The 18266-nt window shown below is 45.3% G+C and overlaps 1 protein-coding gene across 2 annotated transcripts in view; it reads right to left on the bottom strand.

Moving 5' to 3' along the window:
- The window catches only part of ctnnb1 (catenin (cadherin-associated protein), beta 1), an 8816-nt gene extending 545 nt beyond the window's left edge, over positions 1-8271 (bottom strand). The window contains exons 1-17 of one of the 2 annotated variants that reach the window (XM_057044623.1): positions 8098-8271; positions 4573-4623; positions 4115-4339; positions 3789-4042; positions 3476-3714; positions 3098-3299; positions 2868-3012; positions 2695-2798; positions 2457-2591; positions 2173-2376; positions 1911-2069; positions 1696-1815; positions 1429-1579; positions 1221-1342; positions 1088-1148; positions 419-665; positions 1-191 (exon numbers count right to left, since the gene is read on the bottom strand). The exon at positions 1-191 is cut by the window's left edge and continues 545 nt beyond it. In XM_057044623.1, the coding sequence (XP_056900603.1) occupies positions 454-665; positions 1088-1148; positions 1221-1342; positions 1429-1579; positions 1696-1815; positions 1911-2069; positions 2173-2376; positions 2457-2591; positions 2695-2798; positions 2868-3012; positions 3098-3299; positions 3476-3714; positions 3789-4042; positions 4115-4339; positions 4573-4585 (2346 nt within the window). In that variant the 5' untranslated portion in view covers positions 4586-4623; positions 8098-8271 and the 3' untranslated portion in view covers positions 1-191; positions 419-453. Of the gene's footprint in view, positions 192-418; positions 666-1087; positions 1149-1220; positions 1343-1428; positions 1580-1695; positions 1816-1910; positions 2070-2172; positions 2377-2456; positions 2592-2694; positions 2799-2867; positions 3013-3097; positions 3300-3475; positions 3715-3788; positions 4043-4114; positions 4340-4572; positions 4624-7067; positions 7089-8097 lie in introns of those variants that run through there. The other variant, XM_057044624.1, reaches the window with a different exon arrangement.
- Between the last annotated feature and the right edge of the window lie 9995 nt (positions 8272-18266).

The following is an 18266-nucleotide window of genomic DNA, read 5'->3' as shown; positions in this document are numbered from 1 at the left end:
TCAGGATTTAAAGCCAGCCCTCTGCCAGGCTGAGAACAGAACCGCACTTAAATGTAGTTTGTCCCAATGGAGTTCCCATAGACAGGAAACTCTGCTTGCTGTTGTCGAGTCATCTTCAGGCACTTTCTGAAACCCTGCCTCCTCCATATGGGCGAATCACGATGCAGGTTCATCCAGATCACATGATACAGCTGCAAGAAAGAGACGGTGTGAGAGACCAGCAGGAACGAGGGGAGCCACAGGAACTGGTTAAGACCACACACACACACACACCAAACCTAACTGTGCAATTGGCAACAGTCTGAACATGCAGAAGCCACAAGTTAAATCCACCCACTTCTGCCCCTCAGACAGAAAACATCCCTGTGGCAGCTCTACTTTAATAATTGTCACAGGGCTGCTGAATGCATGTTCTTACCTAGTAGAAAGTGTAGTGTAATGTTGGTCGTCTATTTACAGGTCAGTATCAAACCAGGCCAGTTGGTTGGAGTCACCAGGTGGCAGGCCTTCTATCAGTTCCTGGCCGTGTCCCAGGTCAGGCAGCCCCTCTACAGAGGGGTAGTCCTGGCCAGGGTGGTGGCCACCCAGATCATGGTCCATCATGGGTTCCATGCCCATTGAGTCCCCTCCATATCCCCCAGAATGGAAGGAACGGTAGCTTGGGTCTGGGGGAGGAAGGAGCGGGTGGAGAGGCAGGGGAAGCAGAGCAGTTGTTAGAAGCATGTTAACAAACCAAGCGCTCACACAGTAGTACGATGATTCAGACCCAACACAGCAAGGCAGCACACCGTCCCCCCTCCAGCACTCAACTACTGGGGTCAGCTGTTTAAGATAAAAGCTGGCCAATTTAGAGCGCTGGAGGATTGGAGAGCATTGCCACTAAACCTTCCACCACCACTCCAGAACCTCCTGTTTACGTAGTCCAAGTTTGTTCTGTACCTACAGTGTTTAGAGGCGCAACCACGGTAACAGTGAATGTCATATCTGGGAGGATTAGACTCACTGGACTGTCGGTGTACTCAGGAGGTAAAGGAGAATGCACAGACATGATCAACCTTTCCTGCGTCGGTGACAGAGGGCGACTTACCTTCCTGTCTGTAGCCCAGAGGTTCTCCCTGAGCCCCCAGGTCCAGACCCAGATCTCCAGTCTGCAGAGCACAGGCAGATTGTGAGGAGGGCACACTATTGATAGAGAGGTGAGTTTAGGCTTGGTGCTGTACCTCGTTCCAGGCCATCGGTTCCGTCCTGAAGAGCGAGCTTGTGAGCTCCACAGAGAGACGTTTCTTGTAGTCTTGGGGTTTGTCCTCCGACATGCGGAATAAAACTGCAGCGGCATAGGTGGCTGAGGAAAGACGGGGTGGTCAGATCCAATCAGGGGAGTTCAATTACCCAGTTTCACGCCCCAGTTAGAAACAGTTGTGGCCGTACCGACTCCTTCGTTGCGGCTGTGCAATAGCTCTGTGAGGGGGGCGGTGGCGCCCTCCGCCTCAATGGCCTCGGCCGCCTCTTTATCTTGGGCCAGTTCACAGAGGACACCTGCAGCCACACGCTGGATGTTCTCGATGGGCGAATACAAGAGCTGGATGCAATAAGGAAACAAGCACGTTAACCAAGCTGCATCCAAACTGATGAATATCCACGTCCAACATTTAAACAACAGTGTTCTAGGTTTGGAGATAAAGCCTTCGTATATACCTGAACAAAGAGGGGAATAGTGTTGAGTCCTCTGATAACTATTCTGTTGTGAACGTCTCTGGCCAGAATGTGAAGTGCGCCTGTGCATCCCTCTACGATCTCCTCCATACGAACTCCCTCCTGATGGCGAAAGATGACTCGATTAGGTTCTTTGAAGCACATTTAAATAAAACTGCGTGCGCTTGGTGAAGAAATCACCATGTTTGCCTCCTCACCACAAACTGCTGCTGTGTGCCCCCCATGCTGGTGCGTCTCTGTGTGTCCTGGTGTGCTCTGACCAGTAGCTGCACCAGTCTGGGAATGGCTCCCTGCTCTCTGAGGGGAGCGTGGTTCGCAGGGCACAGGGCCAGGTTACGGATCAGACCCACTGTAGCCTGTTGGAAAGATGGTTTAGTCTCCTGATCTTGATGGGCCCTGGAGATCTAATGCACGAGGGCCGACTGGTCTGGAAGCTGAAGCTGCTGAAGAGACGTGTACCTTAATAAGGGGCCAGTGTGATGGAGGATGCAGTAATTTGACGACCACGGGCAGGCCGTAGTGCAGTCGGACTGCATTCTGCGCCATCTCTGCGTCCTGGTGCCGTGACGTAAGGTGGCGCAGGGCACAGATTGCTGGTTCCGTGATGTCTTCCCGGTCTCCGGCCCGAAGCACCGTGCGAACCAATGCCTCGATACCGCCCACCTACGAGGCGATTTGAGAAGGGTTGAGCTGAGCAGCAGGACATAGTGTTCTCATTTTAAAGTGCGTTCATTTGTATTCACCTGGCAGACCATCATCTTGTTCTTGTAGTTGTTGCAGGTCAAGTTGGATAAGATGCCAGCAGCGCACGTCACCACATTGATGTCGTCGCTGCCAAGCAGCTGGACGAGTGTTCCCAGCAGACCCTCCATCCCCTCCTGGAGAAAATGGCCATCAATAAAAGTAGAGCTCCACCTTCCTGCAGGACATCATGGGCAATTCCCCCAAACTTTCACTCTGGCCAGGAAATGAGAGGTTCACCTGTTTGGTCGCAGCATCCGACAGATTCCTGAGAGTCCAGAGACAGTTCTGGACCAGTCTCTGGCTGGGGTCTGTCAGGTGGAGTCCCAGAGCCTGCATGCCTCCTGGACAAAGACGGAGTCACTTACAGATCTTTTATAACTTAGAAGAAAATGACTAGAATCTTAACGTACCAGCTTCTACAATGGCGGGCTTGTTACTGGAGCAGACTGACAGAACTTTGAGAACGCGACTTGTGGTCCACAAGAGCTTCTCGTAGGTGTAAGTCCTCATGATGTTGACCAGTGCCTGGGGGCCACCGCTGGCCAGAATGATCAACTACACAGCAAAAATAAAAGGGGATGATGAAGTTGTTGTTGTTTTTCAAAGGAAAACAGATCCAGCACAGATGTGCACATCTCACCTTGCTTTCCTGGTTTCCATATGCCAGTATCTGAAGACAGTCTGTTGTAATGGCCAAGAATTTGACATTGGTCTTGTTCAGCAGTGCCACCATCTTCTGTAGACCCCCAGCCAAACGAACTGCCATCTTGGCTCCTTCCTGATGCAGCAGCAGGTTGTGGAGGGTGGTTATGGCGTAGAAGAGGACAGAGTCCACTGGCGAGCTGAACAACAAGGTGTCACATTACTGGAAGGACTCGCATTTTTGAGGAATCACGTAGCAGATCAAAGCTAAACTCTTCTCCCCTAAGACATGGAATTCACCCCCCCCCGTCCACTTCCCTGCACTAGTGAGCCGTGTCACACTCAAAGCTAATCTCATTGTTCTCTTTTTACATACCCGAGCATTTTAACAAGAGCTGGAATTCCTCCCGACTTGAAGATGGCCAACAGGCCCTCTCTGTGGTGGGAAAGGTTGTGGAGCGTTCCGGCAGTACAGCGAGCCGTCTCCACGTCGTTTGTGTTCTGCATGGTCCTGACAATGGCCGACACCATTTGAGGGGAACGCATGATGGCATGGCGAGAAGCCTCTTTCTTCGAAAGCTGGTGGACCATCACCGATGCTTTGTTTACAACAACCTGAAAAAGATAGACAAAGGTGTAAGTAAATGCCGGGGGGGGAGGGGTCTGAAATGGTTGTCAGTGGCAACTACCTGGTCCTCATCATTGAGTAGTTTGGTGAGCTCTGGAATGGCCCTGGTTGCCAGCTCTGCGTCATCTTGGTAGTTGATCAGGTTGACCACGGCGTGTTTGAGCATTTGCGAGGGCTCTGCCAGCCTTTGGACGTTGGTGGGATTTGTTCCGTCATACTGCGTAGAAGGGATTTGAACTCCCTCCTCGAGGGTCTCTGGAAACATGGCAGCACGTACCCGCTGTGCACGTGTCATGGCATACTGACCATCGATGTCTAAGAGAAAACACCTCGTTAGTCAGAATTCAAACTGGCGTGGCTGCAGTATAAAAGAATAAGCTGACCAACCTTGCACTTGTTCCTGGGAGAAGTTCTGGTTAAAGCCCTGTTCCCACTCATACATGACCTGGTTGTCCACATCATCTTCCTCGGGGTTTCCCTTCCCACTAAGGGAGGGGGCAGTTGTGGTGGCACCTGAATGGATGCCTGAATCCAGGTAAGACTGCTGCTGCCAGTGACTGACTGCTGCCTTACGGTCCGGCTCCATGGCCATATCGAGCTCCATCAGATCAGCTGCAAAACATTTGGATTTGCATAAATGAATTCTAATAAATGCAATCTGATTCTAAAACTACTGATGCACATTTAAGATAAGGTTAAGAAATAAGGATGAGCTACTGAATTACATCCCTACTAGGTTTCCATTTTAAACAATGATTTTAGCTGTAAAGGCAACAGAATTGCCCTCAACAGTTGCTGGTTCATGAGCTAGAGACGTTGAAGAGGTCAGGCATGTGAACACTCACCCTGGGAAGCCATGTTCCTTTCTCAAACCACAGCCAACACAGCTTCCTGATCTGAAACAAAAGCCAAACAGGTCAGTTTGTCCCAGCGTGCATTTTACCCTCACCTAAAAATCAGCATTAACTAAATTAAACACATTAACAGCAGAAACGTGAACGCTGGAGAAGGAAATCTAAACTTTCCAGCCATCGATCCCGACCTGACCATTTTTAGCTTTCCTTTCCTACTGGAGACAAACATGTGAGCAGCTCAAACAAAGCCTCAATTTACAGCCAGGGCTCCATTTAGGCGAGGAAGGGCAGAGGAAGTGGAGCAGTTGGGTGTAGCACACATGCATTCCTGCACCGTCTTTGATGGTGAGACCACTCCAGGAAACGGTAAACACTCCAAAAGGTTACCCGAGCGAGAGGGGATTAATTTGGAAGAGACGCGGGAAATAAAACAGAGGGGTTGTTAATACCGTCACACTTGTGACTAAAATGTGAGAAGGCAGGAAATTAAACTCTAGAACATAAACAAGAACAGTGCGTCAATAGTCTGGGAAAAATAAATTCTAAAATAAATAAATCTCTTGCTTCTAGGAGAAAATACACCAAAAGTACTGCAAAAACTGACCAGATTATCCAGTTCATCCCACTGTACACTTAGTCCATGAACTTCCCTCTTTTATACACACATGGAGACACAGACATGACAACTAGTCACCAACTGGTCCAGAAGTAGTGACTAGTACTCAAAAACAGCCCAGAACCCTGCAGGTCTGCCCTGCATAATGGAAGCCATCTGTCCCAAACAAGCCTGCATGTATAACCAAACGTGCACTCACAGTACACACTGGAACCCTTTATTATCCATACCAGTGGAAATGGGAGTCTTTAAACCTAACTTTGGAAATGTCTTCAAAAGACCATCATGCCAAATGTAGCATCCAACTGAGACGGGACAGCAGACTTCCCTCTTTGGTTGTTTTGACTTTAGGGTTGCTGGGTATCGGCCATCCCACAACAATGGCAATCAGTGGGTTCTTTGAAGCCAAACGTCTCCTATGGAAGGCTGAGCTTAAACCCACCCGACCGAAACCAGATGACTAATGAATGACACACCACTGGCATTCAGACTCGGTCTCAGAACGCAGCTTTTGGGATGATTCAAGCGCCCCCGGGGGCAGAGAAAGGGAAGCTATTCTTAGAAAGAGCCACCAGATCTTATGAACGTAATAATAAAAACACACCTTGTTTTCCTGACACACAAAGCTCTTCTGATCAGGATCATGCATTAATCAGCCACGTTATTAGCAAACGCCGCAGGTCTGCAGGCCACTGTGATTTCATTGACAAGCAGGCTAAATTATTCACAGCACAACATGCCGTTTCTTTAACTCTGAAAATGCTCAACAAAAATCACAGGAGGATTGCGCAATGCTGTTCTTGACTGGAATTTAAAGTGTCGATTTAACTTTCCGATCAGTCGCCCCTCACAAATATCCATTCTGTCCGCAATTCCAGCACGGATCTCACAAAGGATCCACGGCCGCCCGTTTGAGAAGAGTCTTGGGTTCGTGTCGTGCACAGAACAATCTTTCAGGAGAAGTCTTTGGCACTGGACTTTGACGAAATCTGTGAGCGGAAACGTGTGCGTGGGGTAAAGAAAAACACGCCCCAAGAGAACCGGCCCTCAAAAGAGCCGACTTAACTCATGTTCCGCTCAACCGAGAAAAAAGCCTGGTCAATACATCCATGCAAGCAAATGACCCAAACATGCTGCGCTATCGGCACCAGCTGCCACAGACTCCATTGCTAGTCAGTTAATGTGCAGGGTCAGCAGCCGCTGCAGGGTCTGGTCTGGTCTGGTCTGGGATGGATGGTGGGAGACACAGGAGCGCCGGGAAACTGGATGGATCCCAGCTACCGTTTTTTGGTTGGGGAGGGTGGGGGGGCATTCCTTAAAATAAAAGACACCACTGCACCCTGGCAAAAGGCAATCGCATCAAATCCATTCGAACTAAAGTGGTCACACTTAAGAGAAAAATGTAGAGAAGCTGGCGGTGGTTCTGGCTGCAAAGCTGACGTAACCTTCGTGAAATGGATCAGCTCAAACCACAACAGGTCTCGCATGAACTTCCACCCGCGCTTCCGCCTGATTTAGTGAGAATCTGCTGACAAGATGACGGATATTTCTGTGTTTTTGTTCCACTGTAAATTGACCGGGGATTTCACAGCCGGAACGCAGGAAAACAAAATAAATTTAAACATTTTATGGCCTTAAACCGCACAAATAACTACAATCTCCACCTCCGGGACTATATTCCAATCAGTAAAAGTAAAAGCTTCGATTCTGGAGTGTAAAACGCAGATTAACCATCAAATAGCGTCTTAAACCCTGAAACGCATCAGTGCGGTTAATGAAAACGGACCCAGCCCGGGTCCACTGATGCCGGCTACGTTTCCAGCGAACCCGTCGGGTTACAACGCCGACACCTCCCACGGAAGGTCTCTACCTGCCAACTGCGGCCGTAAAACGGGAATAGTTGGGGAATGGTGCCTCCTGGAGCCGCACAGCTCTGCCCCCCCTCCTCCACAGCTGCCGGCGGCCCCCCGACTTCTTGCCCCGACACCGCCGACTCGGGTTTCACCCTCTTGGCTCCTCCTCGTCTTCCTCCCAAAAGCACAACGGCAAGGGAGGAATTTGTCGGTCTTTGTTTAAAAGGCCGGGAGGAAAAAAAAAAAACAATCTGCCGGACTTTTACCACCCAAAAATAATAATAATAAAAAATCCCTCCTAGAGAAAGGAAAAACACCCGAAACCGTCACATCGCCGGTCCACGAGCAACTTTACGAACTTCGCCGACGCGAGAGCAACTCGGCGTGTCGGCGTTAGCTTCCCCACCTTTCTGTGGCTTTGTTAAAGTTCACCCAGTCGATTTCGCCGTGAAAGATCGACACCAAACCCCGCAGCAAATCGCCCCCCTCATGGGTTTTTAGCTCCACGGCGCATCTGTTGAGCTACACCCGAAATAATAAAAAATAAAAGGCTTTCGAAAAGGTGAAACTCGAGTCAGAATAGTGGAATGTGGCCAGAGGCACGATAGGTGAATTTATTGTTACAGCCAACTCAACTACGTTACAATTTAAAAACACCAACTGGTACCAATGTACGCATAAAGCAAAGCCGCTGCCGAATCCAGATTTTCCGAATAAATTAGGGAAGGCGAGTGTGTCCATCGGGTACTGGCAACATTCATGCTAAGCGGACTGTTAACTAGTTACCCACCGCTAACAATGTCTTACAATAAAGTGGACGGGTATCCTATAAAATAAGTACATCCCCACTGCAGTGGCCGGCGGGTCCCAAATATCTGTCGGAAAAGCATCTGGCTCGCTAGTTGCGGTGGCGGCGGCAGCGGCAGCATCATCCCCGGCAGCCGAACACACACAACCGTGTCCATTCCTGCTGGTAAACCGAGCAGAACCCGACCAAAAAAGAGGGGAAACCTCAGTTGAGCTAATAGTTTGAATGGTGTCTCCTACCCTTGTCAACACAGAAAGTCCGTCCACTCGGATCCCGGAGAGTAAAGACCACTTCAGAAATGTTTAAAAGTCGGGGGAAAAACGTGAGAATGAGCTTCAGCGGGGAGCCCTCGTCCACTCCCTCCGCAGGCGGGCGGCGGTGAGTCGGCTGGTTCGGTTAAATGAGGAATGTAAGATGGCGGCGCCTTTATATAGACCGAAGAACACCTCTAGTGGCCGAATATCCTGCCGTCCGCGTGAATAAAATAAGCTTTAGAAAAATTACACATTTCAATTGCTTCGCGATTCTTGCGAAAGCCTCCGGAGGCAAAAGTTTGTTAGTTAACCAAAACAACAAAATGGTTTGTTTGTAGCTTTATGATTTGAGAGTAAAGCAAAGAAATGTGAAATCAGTGACTACCGCTAAGAGTATTAATACACAATTGAATGAAGTTCCGGCAGGCAGAAAGGGAAATCCGATTTATTTTCCCACAAGTTTAAACCTTTTGGACTGTAAAAAAGTGGCTAATTCTCCACTTAAGCAGCGTGAGAGTTTCAAAGAAAAATCAATTATGACATTATGACAACAGTTCCTTCACCTGACGGAACAAACACTACCTTACAGTTTTTAGTCTCAAGTTTCTGTAGGCATCTATGTGACTTATCAAATAAAGAACACTAATGTTATAAGTCATCAAGGTCACTGCAAACACAAACCCACAAACCCTTTTTATTACAATATTAATCAATGGATATGTTGCTAGTGATTAAAGAAATTATATATTAAACTGGCCTAGCTTCTTAAACAAAACCATTCCATTCAGCCCACACCTACTTAATGAAATTAGGCTAAAGTACACTAACTCACAGTTGATTAATTAAGTGATGGACACTCACCCACACAGACCTAATTGGGCTTCTCATGGGCAGCAAAACTTATGCCAATGAATGTTTATGTAACATTTTCCACAAGAAAGTTCGGTCATTTACATCACAGGAAGCAGTTTCAGTCATTAAAATTATGAGTGATCGGTGAGCATATCCACGTCCTTTAAGTGAATAGTGTGATCTTCCCTTTATTGTCAGATCACACAGGTTTGGCTGTTAACTTTCAGGTGAGTTTCTCTTTGGCCTAATAATAAAGGTGTGAGTCGTTGTAGCAAGGTGGAAGTTTAAATATGCACAACAAGCCCTCTAGGTAGTTTGGTCCCTTAATCTCTTATAAAAGGTGTAGATCAGGTAATGTACCACCATCACACTGTCTATTCATTCAGCTAATAGTGTCATGTCAGGCAAAAAATGTTAAAATCCTCTTTTGTCAACTGCCTGAAGGCTATTTTAGTCACCATTTGTGTGGGTAAAATAAATGAGGATAGCCAGATTCATATTTCAAAACAATCCGTGCCGAAGTCCCTGGATTGGCTATGTGGGAATTCGACAAATAAATATAAAAAAAAGATTTCCTGTGTGTTTAATTATCTACCTTTGTGTGTAAGATTTTTTTTAACAGATAAAATAATCCATCACAGATCAAAAAGGAACGAAGCCTAAAATGTTTGCAGACCTTTAAAAATGTAAACGCTTCTGTGATCAGTAATTATTTAAATAAAATAACTGACAGGTGAGGGTCGTTGCATCACAGTCACAGAATTAAGCTTAGATTACAAAAAAACTTTTAATCACATTGGCATCACATGCAGTTTACGTTACCTGTGACAAGTTGATTAAAGGTTAAAAAGCTTGTTTGCAGATTATGTGAATCCCACAGAAGTCTAAGCTCTGCTTGTAATCATCAGGTAATCTTTGATTTTTCAGATATACTGATGACTGATACCAAAAGATTACGTCAATTTTATTCCTAGTCATTCTAATACTGCTTTATTGATATTTACAAGGAATTTATTAGCCGTATCTCTTGGTCTTTTTACTATAACTCATACTGCATGTAAAATGGTAAATTAAATACATTCCTGGCATATGCAGAGCTGTCAATCATTAACAACGGATGTCTTGAAAGTTGTTTCAAAACAAAAAATTAAAGTAGACAGTGAAAATCTTGGATGATGGCCCATCAGTATCCCGCTGACCTAGTACTATATCTATTGTAATTTTGGCTTGTGTTGCAATCATCTAAACAAAAGTGTGTACATGTTTTGTTTTGTTTTTTGTAAAGATCAGAGTACAGTGTAAACATCTTTATAAAAAGCGATGTTTAGACCAGAGTAGGTCAGAGTCAATCCAAATACCCTCCAGGACACGTGAGGTTAAACATCCAATTTTGCTTGATCCTGGAGAGATTCTGCCAAAAGATTATTCCGTAATGCCTGTGAAATGGCCCTTCATCCAAGCTGTGCCAAAATTACACAGGCTGTGATGTTCCCAAACACACGGTGGCTCTCCAGTGACCGCTGCTGCACCACTCCAGGGAGCCCAGACATGGCTCCTTCTTCCAGCTGGAGACGGCAGTTTCCATCATGGGGGCTCGGATAGGGCCGGCTGGGTAAACAGGTACACCTGGAAATTATTGATAAGTGGCAATACAGACAATACATTTAAAAGAAAACACAGGGTCGGGTTTTTTTGTGTTTTTTTTTAAAGAACTGTCATAAACAAAGCTTGTGTGACTGACAGAATAAGGAGAGACAAAATATAATCTAAAGGTACTGACCAGCACTGTGCATTTTTTCAGGGACAAAGTAATTCCAATTCGAGTATTTAGCTTATTATAAACCTGTTTACTGGGCTATGCTGAGTCTTTTATAATTTCTCCATGCAGCTCATCTGACAACATTCTAATGCTGGAAACATTCCACGTACCCACCGGACTGCATAAATATCCCAGTGTCGTCTTTGCTGCATGTCTCAGGGTTTTAAGGGGGAGAAATTCACTAAAGCAGATTAAAAAATTAGAATACACCTTGGGAAACCATAGGGGTTTGCATACACTTGCTCGCTCACACCTTGACAGATTCAACTATTATCCTGACTCGTGCACTCATCCAGCTTAATGCAGGATTTGGAGGGAACGGCAGGTATGTTTATGTGCCTTCTGCAACAAACAGAAGACAAGCCCATGAAAACAGAGAGCCCCAGAAAACAGGAATAACAACCCCCCCCCCAAAAAAAAACTCCAGAAAGGTCCTGGTTTCTTTCCCTGGAGGGTTGACTTGGGGATGCACAGGTTATATTTAATGTATGTGCATCCAATCCTGTCCCTGCATTCCACATTCATCAATGTATGTGTGCCCTCACAGGCCTTTGTGAAGGCATCCTATTGAAGTAATTCCATAGGTAGCGTATGCAAATATTCTGTGCCAAAAGAGCATGAAAGTATTAAGGAATACTGGATTTTCCCATAATAGGGATATTTGAAAACACATCTATCTATCTATCTATCTATCTATCTATCTATCTATCTATCTATCTATCTATCTATCTATCTATCTATCTATCTATATCTATCTATCTATCTATCTATCTATCTATCTATCTATCTATCTATCTATCTATCTAATCTAATACGTGTCACCTTGTACATAAGTATATTTTGTGTTAAAAAGGAACAAGGATGAATCCTAAAATCCCATGAGAGCGAAACACCACACACATGCACCAGGCCGAGGCCAGAGGGGCGTGGTTCTTTTCTCTTTTGTGAAAGAAAGGGGCAGGGCAGAGCTATAGATAGGGGCAGACAAAACAAACACCCCCGTCCCTCCGACACACACATACAATCACACATACACACCAGTGCAGGTCAGAGAAGTGCAGAAAACAGGACTACGCAGAAGGAATGTTTACTTTGGAGTGACGCTCTCGTGCAGAGGTTCGAGTCGTTCGGCCTCCTTGACAAATGTGTCACGCAGAGGCCGAATTAAATGTTTGTGACATTTTCTTGCAATGCTGTGCTTCCAGAGTAGGCCAGAGTTTCAACTTTCCCTCATATAAATGTGGTAAATTAAAGAAATTTAGGCCCAGTGTATTCTCTGTGCAACACAAAGTGTGTGTAACCAAGTCAGGCACCAACATGAGGGAAAAATTAGCTCTTAAAACAATAAGCAAGCAACACGGCCTCTGAGTATTCATTTGCCTTGTGCCTTTATTTTTGCAAACAACATGCAAACATTGCATCATCACATATACATCACTGTACTCACCACAGTCCATTTGCGGCAAACTGACGATTACATCAATTAAAAGGCCGAGCTAACCTGTTAGCTGGCGCCGTCCAGACTTGTAATCCCGCGTGTTAAGAGCAGGATACAGGAATCACACAAGAAAAGGTGAGAGGACGCTGCAGGGACCTGATATTCTGACTCAGGCTACAGTGGGATTATAAGGATTGGGTGGCATAAGCCGATATCGAAAACAATGTGAAGGAGACACTTGACAACATTTTCAGAGCAGGTCAGTGCATATGAGGAGCCACGACGCATCGAAGGGATGCCGGACAAATACAAAAACCTCATTTCCAGTAGAGCCCGGGTCCTTCTGGAGCTGACCACACTAGACATGAAAAGAACTCCTTGATTATTAAAAACAAAAGCCCGGATGACATTTCACCTGGCTTCCTACAATCCTCTTATTATTACAGCAGCGGCAGCGGCTCTGTGTCTGCACCTATGCTGCATTAGTGGTTGCCATGGTAAGAAAAAAAAAATCCTCCATCCCACATCCGCTCTTTGCCGACAGAGAGGCAACACTCGATTTCTGCTTAAGGAAATTGAAGGTCTGTGAGTCAAAAACACTGAAAACCAGTGACAGCTCATCATAGGTGTGTGTGTGTGTGTGTGTGGTGTGTGTGTGTGTGTGTGTGTGTGCAGGGAATTTTTTTGGATGCACTCGCAAACAGCAGCAGCTAAAATAGCCGTTTGTCTCCACAACCATTACAGGCAGCGGTGCTCCTGTTTTTTTTTAAAGAATTATTTAATATAAGCAGACAGATGAAGGCCGTGTTTGAATTTCCAACAACGCTGTGAGCGGGCGGCGGGCGCGCCGACTCGCTGCTCCCTGATATTCCGTTATGTCTCCTGATGGTGTCATGTTGGCGGAGAGATTCCCAGAGAAGAAGGGTTTAGAGTCACTCTGATAAAGTCATTTATCAGCTGGATTATCGTCAACAGCTGTTCATTAGAGCCACTCACATCTGGATTTGTGTGTCGTGTGTGTCACAGTGCGTCTTAATAATGTTAATATTGCCATATTAATATAGATTTAGGAATCATTTTGGTGTACATGTTAGTTAAGGGGGGAAAGGAATAAGAGCAGTTTTCTAATGCTACTCTGAGTTGATTTGTGGAAAACATGGATTAATTTGGATAAATATCCCAGAAAACATGGTGATAAATGACCCCAGCCGGTCCATAAATCTAATGTAAGGAATGAAACAAATCTTGATTTGGGACCAAAAAAAGACTGATTTTTAATTTTTTTTTAACGTGGGAATTGAAAAATCTCACATGCTTTGGCCAGTATAAATTCCACTGAGATGCTGATCCAGGCAGATATCCCTACACCGGAGCTCCGACTCCGCCAAAATGAATTTAATAAATCTTCCTGCAGCGCAGGTTCCTGTTCAATAATGGTAATTCTGTTAGCCTTGTGCATTCCGCGGAGTGACACCCACGTGCGAGCAGGTGCGTCCCATTTATCTCAAATCATCTTTCCGCAGCATAATAGACAATATCCTGCACGCCTTGTTCCAGCTCACCTGCAGTTTAATCAATTCACAAAGCCAATTTTGCTCCAAACATTCCAGCACTGAAAAGGACAAGGTTGTTATATGCGTCATATTAAGGCTGAACGCTCTATCATTAGCAAATCAATTGCAGTTTCTGTTGGCGTGTTGAACTGCGAGCGGATCCACACCCTCCCCCTCCCATACAAAGGCTGCGCCAGTGACACTGATGACGCGCAAAGAAGAAAAAACCTTTTCTTGCACAGATTATTTGGAATTGTCCTTTAAACTTCTCCTTTCGCTCCAAAGCAGCTTACAGACAACAATTTTGTGTTGGCCGACCTCTAGCACCACTGATCCTCGCTAGCTCTGACCCCGAGTGTGTGTGTGTGTGTGTAGGTTGTCGGTGTAGGCCTCAGTGGAAGCCAACGGGGGCAGACGAGGATGAAGGTGAGGAAGCTCCCATCGACGACACGCTTCACAGCTCATTCAGGGTTAGTGCGGGACAAAGAATGTGGTTTAAATCTCTCAAAGATAACAAGAAAAGAAAGAGGAGTCTCAGCATCAAATGGATTTTGAGACACACATTACCTCACACTAAATGGTCCATCAACGTGACAGGTTATTACCTTAAAAAATGTGGAACAACAACAAACTAATTAAGTGAACTCACCTTGAAATCAAATGACAAAAGAATAAACAGAGGAGGAACGGGTGAATGTGAAAAGGAGGAGGTGACATCAGGGACTCAGATGTGAATCACAGCATCATCTAATTTACAGCACTTAAAGAAATCTTATTATGTGGCGCTGTTGTAGGCAAGGTTAAGTGTGCACATATAGAGGTATTTATTACCTGCAGAGATAAGACACGTGCGGTGTGATAACACATCTGTGAGATGTGAGTGTTTATTATCTGCTGATAACAATTACGCAGAAGCATGATAAAAAAAATGAAGCATCGCTTAGAATGATTTAAAATTGAATCTCTGTTGAAGCTGATCACGAGATCCACGACGTATGCATTTTCCAGTGCAACCTGCGTGCACACGCAAACACACATGCACAGACACAAGCGGAAAAATAATGTATTGTTTAGATTTCAAGCCGACTGGAAGCCAGGGAGGATTTAAGGGTTATTACAATATTTACCTGTTTATTACATATATACTACCAATATACATATACATTTTCAAAAATTAATAGTATTGATAAAAATTGAAATACAATAATAATAAGAACTTCTTTGCTATATTAAGATAAAACTTACCAGATTTTGGTATATTTTTTAAAACGTTATTTTGCATTATTGTTTTTCTGTGTTAATTCATAAAATGATTAAGACCCTAGTTGTATACAAAATTGTTTTTGACTTCTATTTCTATGAAATGATCAAAAAATTTCCAAACTAATGTAAAATAACTGCAACTTATTTAAATAAGAAAATGTGGGTCTAAATAAATACCCCTTTCTGAACCACAAAATAATTGCTCTTACGCAGCACTGATGCAATTCTATACATTAAATGTGTGCAAATGTGTGTGATGTCCCAACTTTCATGCTTTTATTGAAAAGATTACACAACGACGTCGCCCAAACTCCACCCCACCATTGTGAGAAATTCTAAGAAAGCAAATCAGCGTCGTGTGAAAACCCGAAGCGACAGAGGCGAACCGGGCTTGTAAACAACGGTTATGGCTGCCACTTTGGCTGTCTGTCTCAGCGGCCCCTCCGTTAATCCACTTAACACAGGACACACAATAGACCCCACTCTCATTTACCACTAGAAACACCTTATTTCCTGCATTTTACTGCAGCGGTGCAACTCTAAAGGTTAAAAATAAAAGAAACACTAAAAATTCCGGCAAACACAAATGCATCTCAGCATCGTTTGGCTTGGCTCAGGTCTGTGTCGCCATTATTATATTTTGTTAATCCACGGTGTTGTCTTCCTCACTCCCTGTCACCCTCCTGTATTACTTCAACAAAAGCCTCACAGGCACACACACAAACACGCGCGCATACACACAAGCATCCACTCCACCACTATGACAGACAGGGAGACAAAATGGCTGAATGGTGGTGGAGGAGCTTCGTGTTCCTTTCTATGTTGACTAATCAGCCAGCACTAACATGTGTCAACACCACACTCACATTCTCCTCCTCCGAATGGGGATATTGTCCCCCACACAGAAGGGAAAAACCAACAGTTTTCATATAGCAAATAAATTTAGCCTCAGCGTCCTCCCTCCCCTCCAGAATATTTTCTGCAAAACACCAAGAGAGTTACTGAAAACAACAACAACAACAACAACAACACAAATTCCCTTTCAGTTTGGTTATTAACCATCCTCAGCTACTGGTGGCAGTTTTCCTGCACGGACGACTTCAGATTGAAGCTCGCTGCAGCGGCGGCACCGATATCCTCCAATGCAGTGGCATCGACAAAACCGCCTCTCTCCGGTCTGGCTGTATTTTTTATTAATTAGCCGCTGACATCATCCTCAAAGGTAAGTTCTATTCAGACATACAGACAGGCAGGCAGGCAGGCAGGCAGGCAGGTAGGCAGGCAGGTAGGCAGACATACAGACAGGCAGACACACAGATAGAGAGAGAGAGATAGATAGATATGCATGATTGTTTTCTTTTAGGTTTGGCTACATGCTAACGGTGCTGTAACATTTTCGGCTCCTTGGCGTAGAAGCTCTGCCCTTTCACTTAACCGCGGTCCAGAAACACACACCGTACACGGTAGAAGGACTGAAAATGAGAGGGGGAAAGAGGTGGAGAGATAATGAACCCATGTCTGTTACTGCTGCTATGGGCAATCAGGAAGTAACCTTGTGAATAATCAAGGCTTGGCAGACGAGAGAGGAGAGGAAAGGAGAGGGAGAGAGTGACTATAGCACCAGTCTCTAATCCTATCAGTCGAGTCCATGGTGTGTGTGTGTGTGTGTGTGTGTGTGTGTGTGTGGGACAGCTCCCACTGCGAGCACTGAAAAGCAACCTGGAATCAAAGCCTAAATACATCTGTGTTTGTGTTTATCACACAATGGCAAACCTTCTCTCGCCGAGGCCTTCCATACATCTGAATCATTCTCCCCGGCTCCATCTCCCTCTCTCCCCCCAACTCTCTCTCTCTCTCTCCCAGCTTTTTTATTTTCTGCCCGTGTCTGTTACACAGCAATGCATTTTCCCTTGAAATGGCTTTCCTTCAAGGCATTGCTGTCAAATGCACTAAAAAAGACTGTGGGTGTGTGCTGGGAGACCTAAAAGTTCCAGTGTAACCTTTAAACTGTGTTTTGGGTTGGGTTTTTTCTGCGACAGTGACATTGCTTTGTACTTGTTTAGGTTGAGATATAGTTTGAAACTGAGTAAAATACCGCCATGAGTTTTCCCTTTAGGTGTTTAAATTAGATTATTAAAGCAAAAATAACAGAAGGATAAGGCAGCAGGGGGACTGTGTTACTGCAATCTGCTTTCTGCGTGTGTGTGTGTGTGTGTGTGTGTGTGTGTGCACGCTGCTAACATCACAAGAGGAGCAAACTGTCTGTTCTGTGTGCATGCATGCGTGTGTGTGACACAACACAAACAACAGCTGATACCCCAGACAGGTGGACAGTGGGTTGTCCTCCTCTTCTAATCTGCACTCCTGACATGCACCAGGTATGTTCGTGCACGCACGTCTTCAATGTTCTACTTAAGTGTGCACAGAGTAGCTGAGGACTTATTCTTTGTCTGACCGGCATGCACACACAGGCAGGCGCGCACGCACACACGCTCTCTCTCTCTCTTCCTCAGTCATTATAAGAAAATCACACTTATAGGTGCACTCAGAGGAGCTCGAGAGAAAAATCAATGACGTATAAACAAAAAAGACAAGAACGCGTCTTCTGTCTGACGAATTGGACGGCTAAAAACCATATTTCTCGCCCTCCATCTTACAGCTGGCTGGTCGACAGGCAGACAAAGAGGCGCTGCTGCAGTGTGAAAATATACTGACGTAGCTGGCGGAGACTTAGTCTGAGTGTGTGTGTGTGTGTGTTTCAGTGTTTTATGGACTGAGATACATATGCATGCTGCGTGCTCATGACGGTGACTTAATGTGCATCTTTTTTGCCTGTTTTTGCTCAAATGTCGCTGTGTTTTTGTGTATGCTGCTTTAAGGATGTGCACATTGTACCTACATCTCCTCCTCTCCTAAAATTTAAAGGAAGGTCTCTGTCCTTCTGTCTCGTCAGTCCATCTGTACAGAATCGCTGATACGGCGAAACTGTCACATTATAAAACAAAAGCTTCACACTGGTTGTTTCAAGGAAAATCCTTTCATTCATTGAAAGGCTTCACTAATGTACATGCTAAACGACTGACACTAGCTTAATCTGCTATCATCAGGTGCATTTACTACAGTAATAAATCTTTTCTGAGGATAGCAGCGCAACATCAATGTGCGGGGGTGCAGATCCTCACCTGTTTGCAGTCGCTCTTCGTGGTTTAGAGGCCTGCTGAGGCCTCTA

The sequence above is a fragment of the Takifugu flavidus genome, chromosome 10 (assembly GCF_003711565.1).
Source record: "Takifugu flavidus isolate HTHZ2018 chromosome 10, ASM371156v2, whole genome shotgun sequence".
Classification (NCBI taxonomy): Eukaryota; Metazoa; Chordata; class Actinopteri; order Tetraodontiformes; family Tetraodontidae; genus Takifugu; species Takifugu flavidus.
The sequence above is the reverse complement of the archived record's forward strand: the minus strand, read 5'-3'. Positions and strand labels throughout refer to the sequence as shown.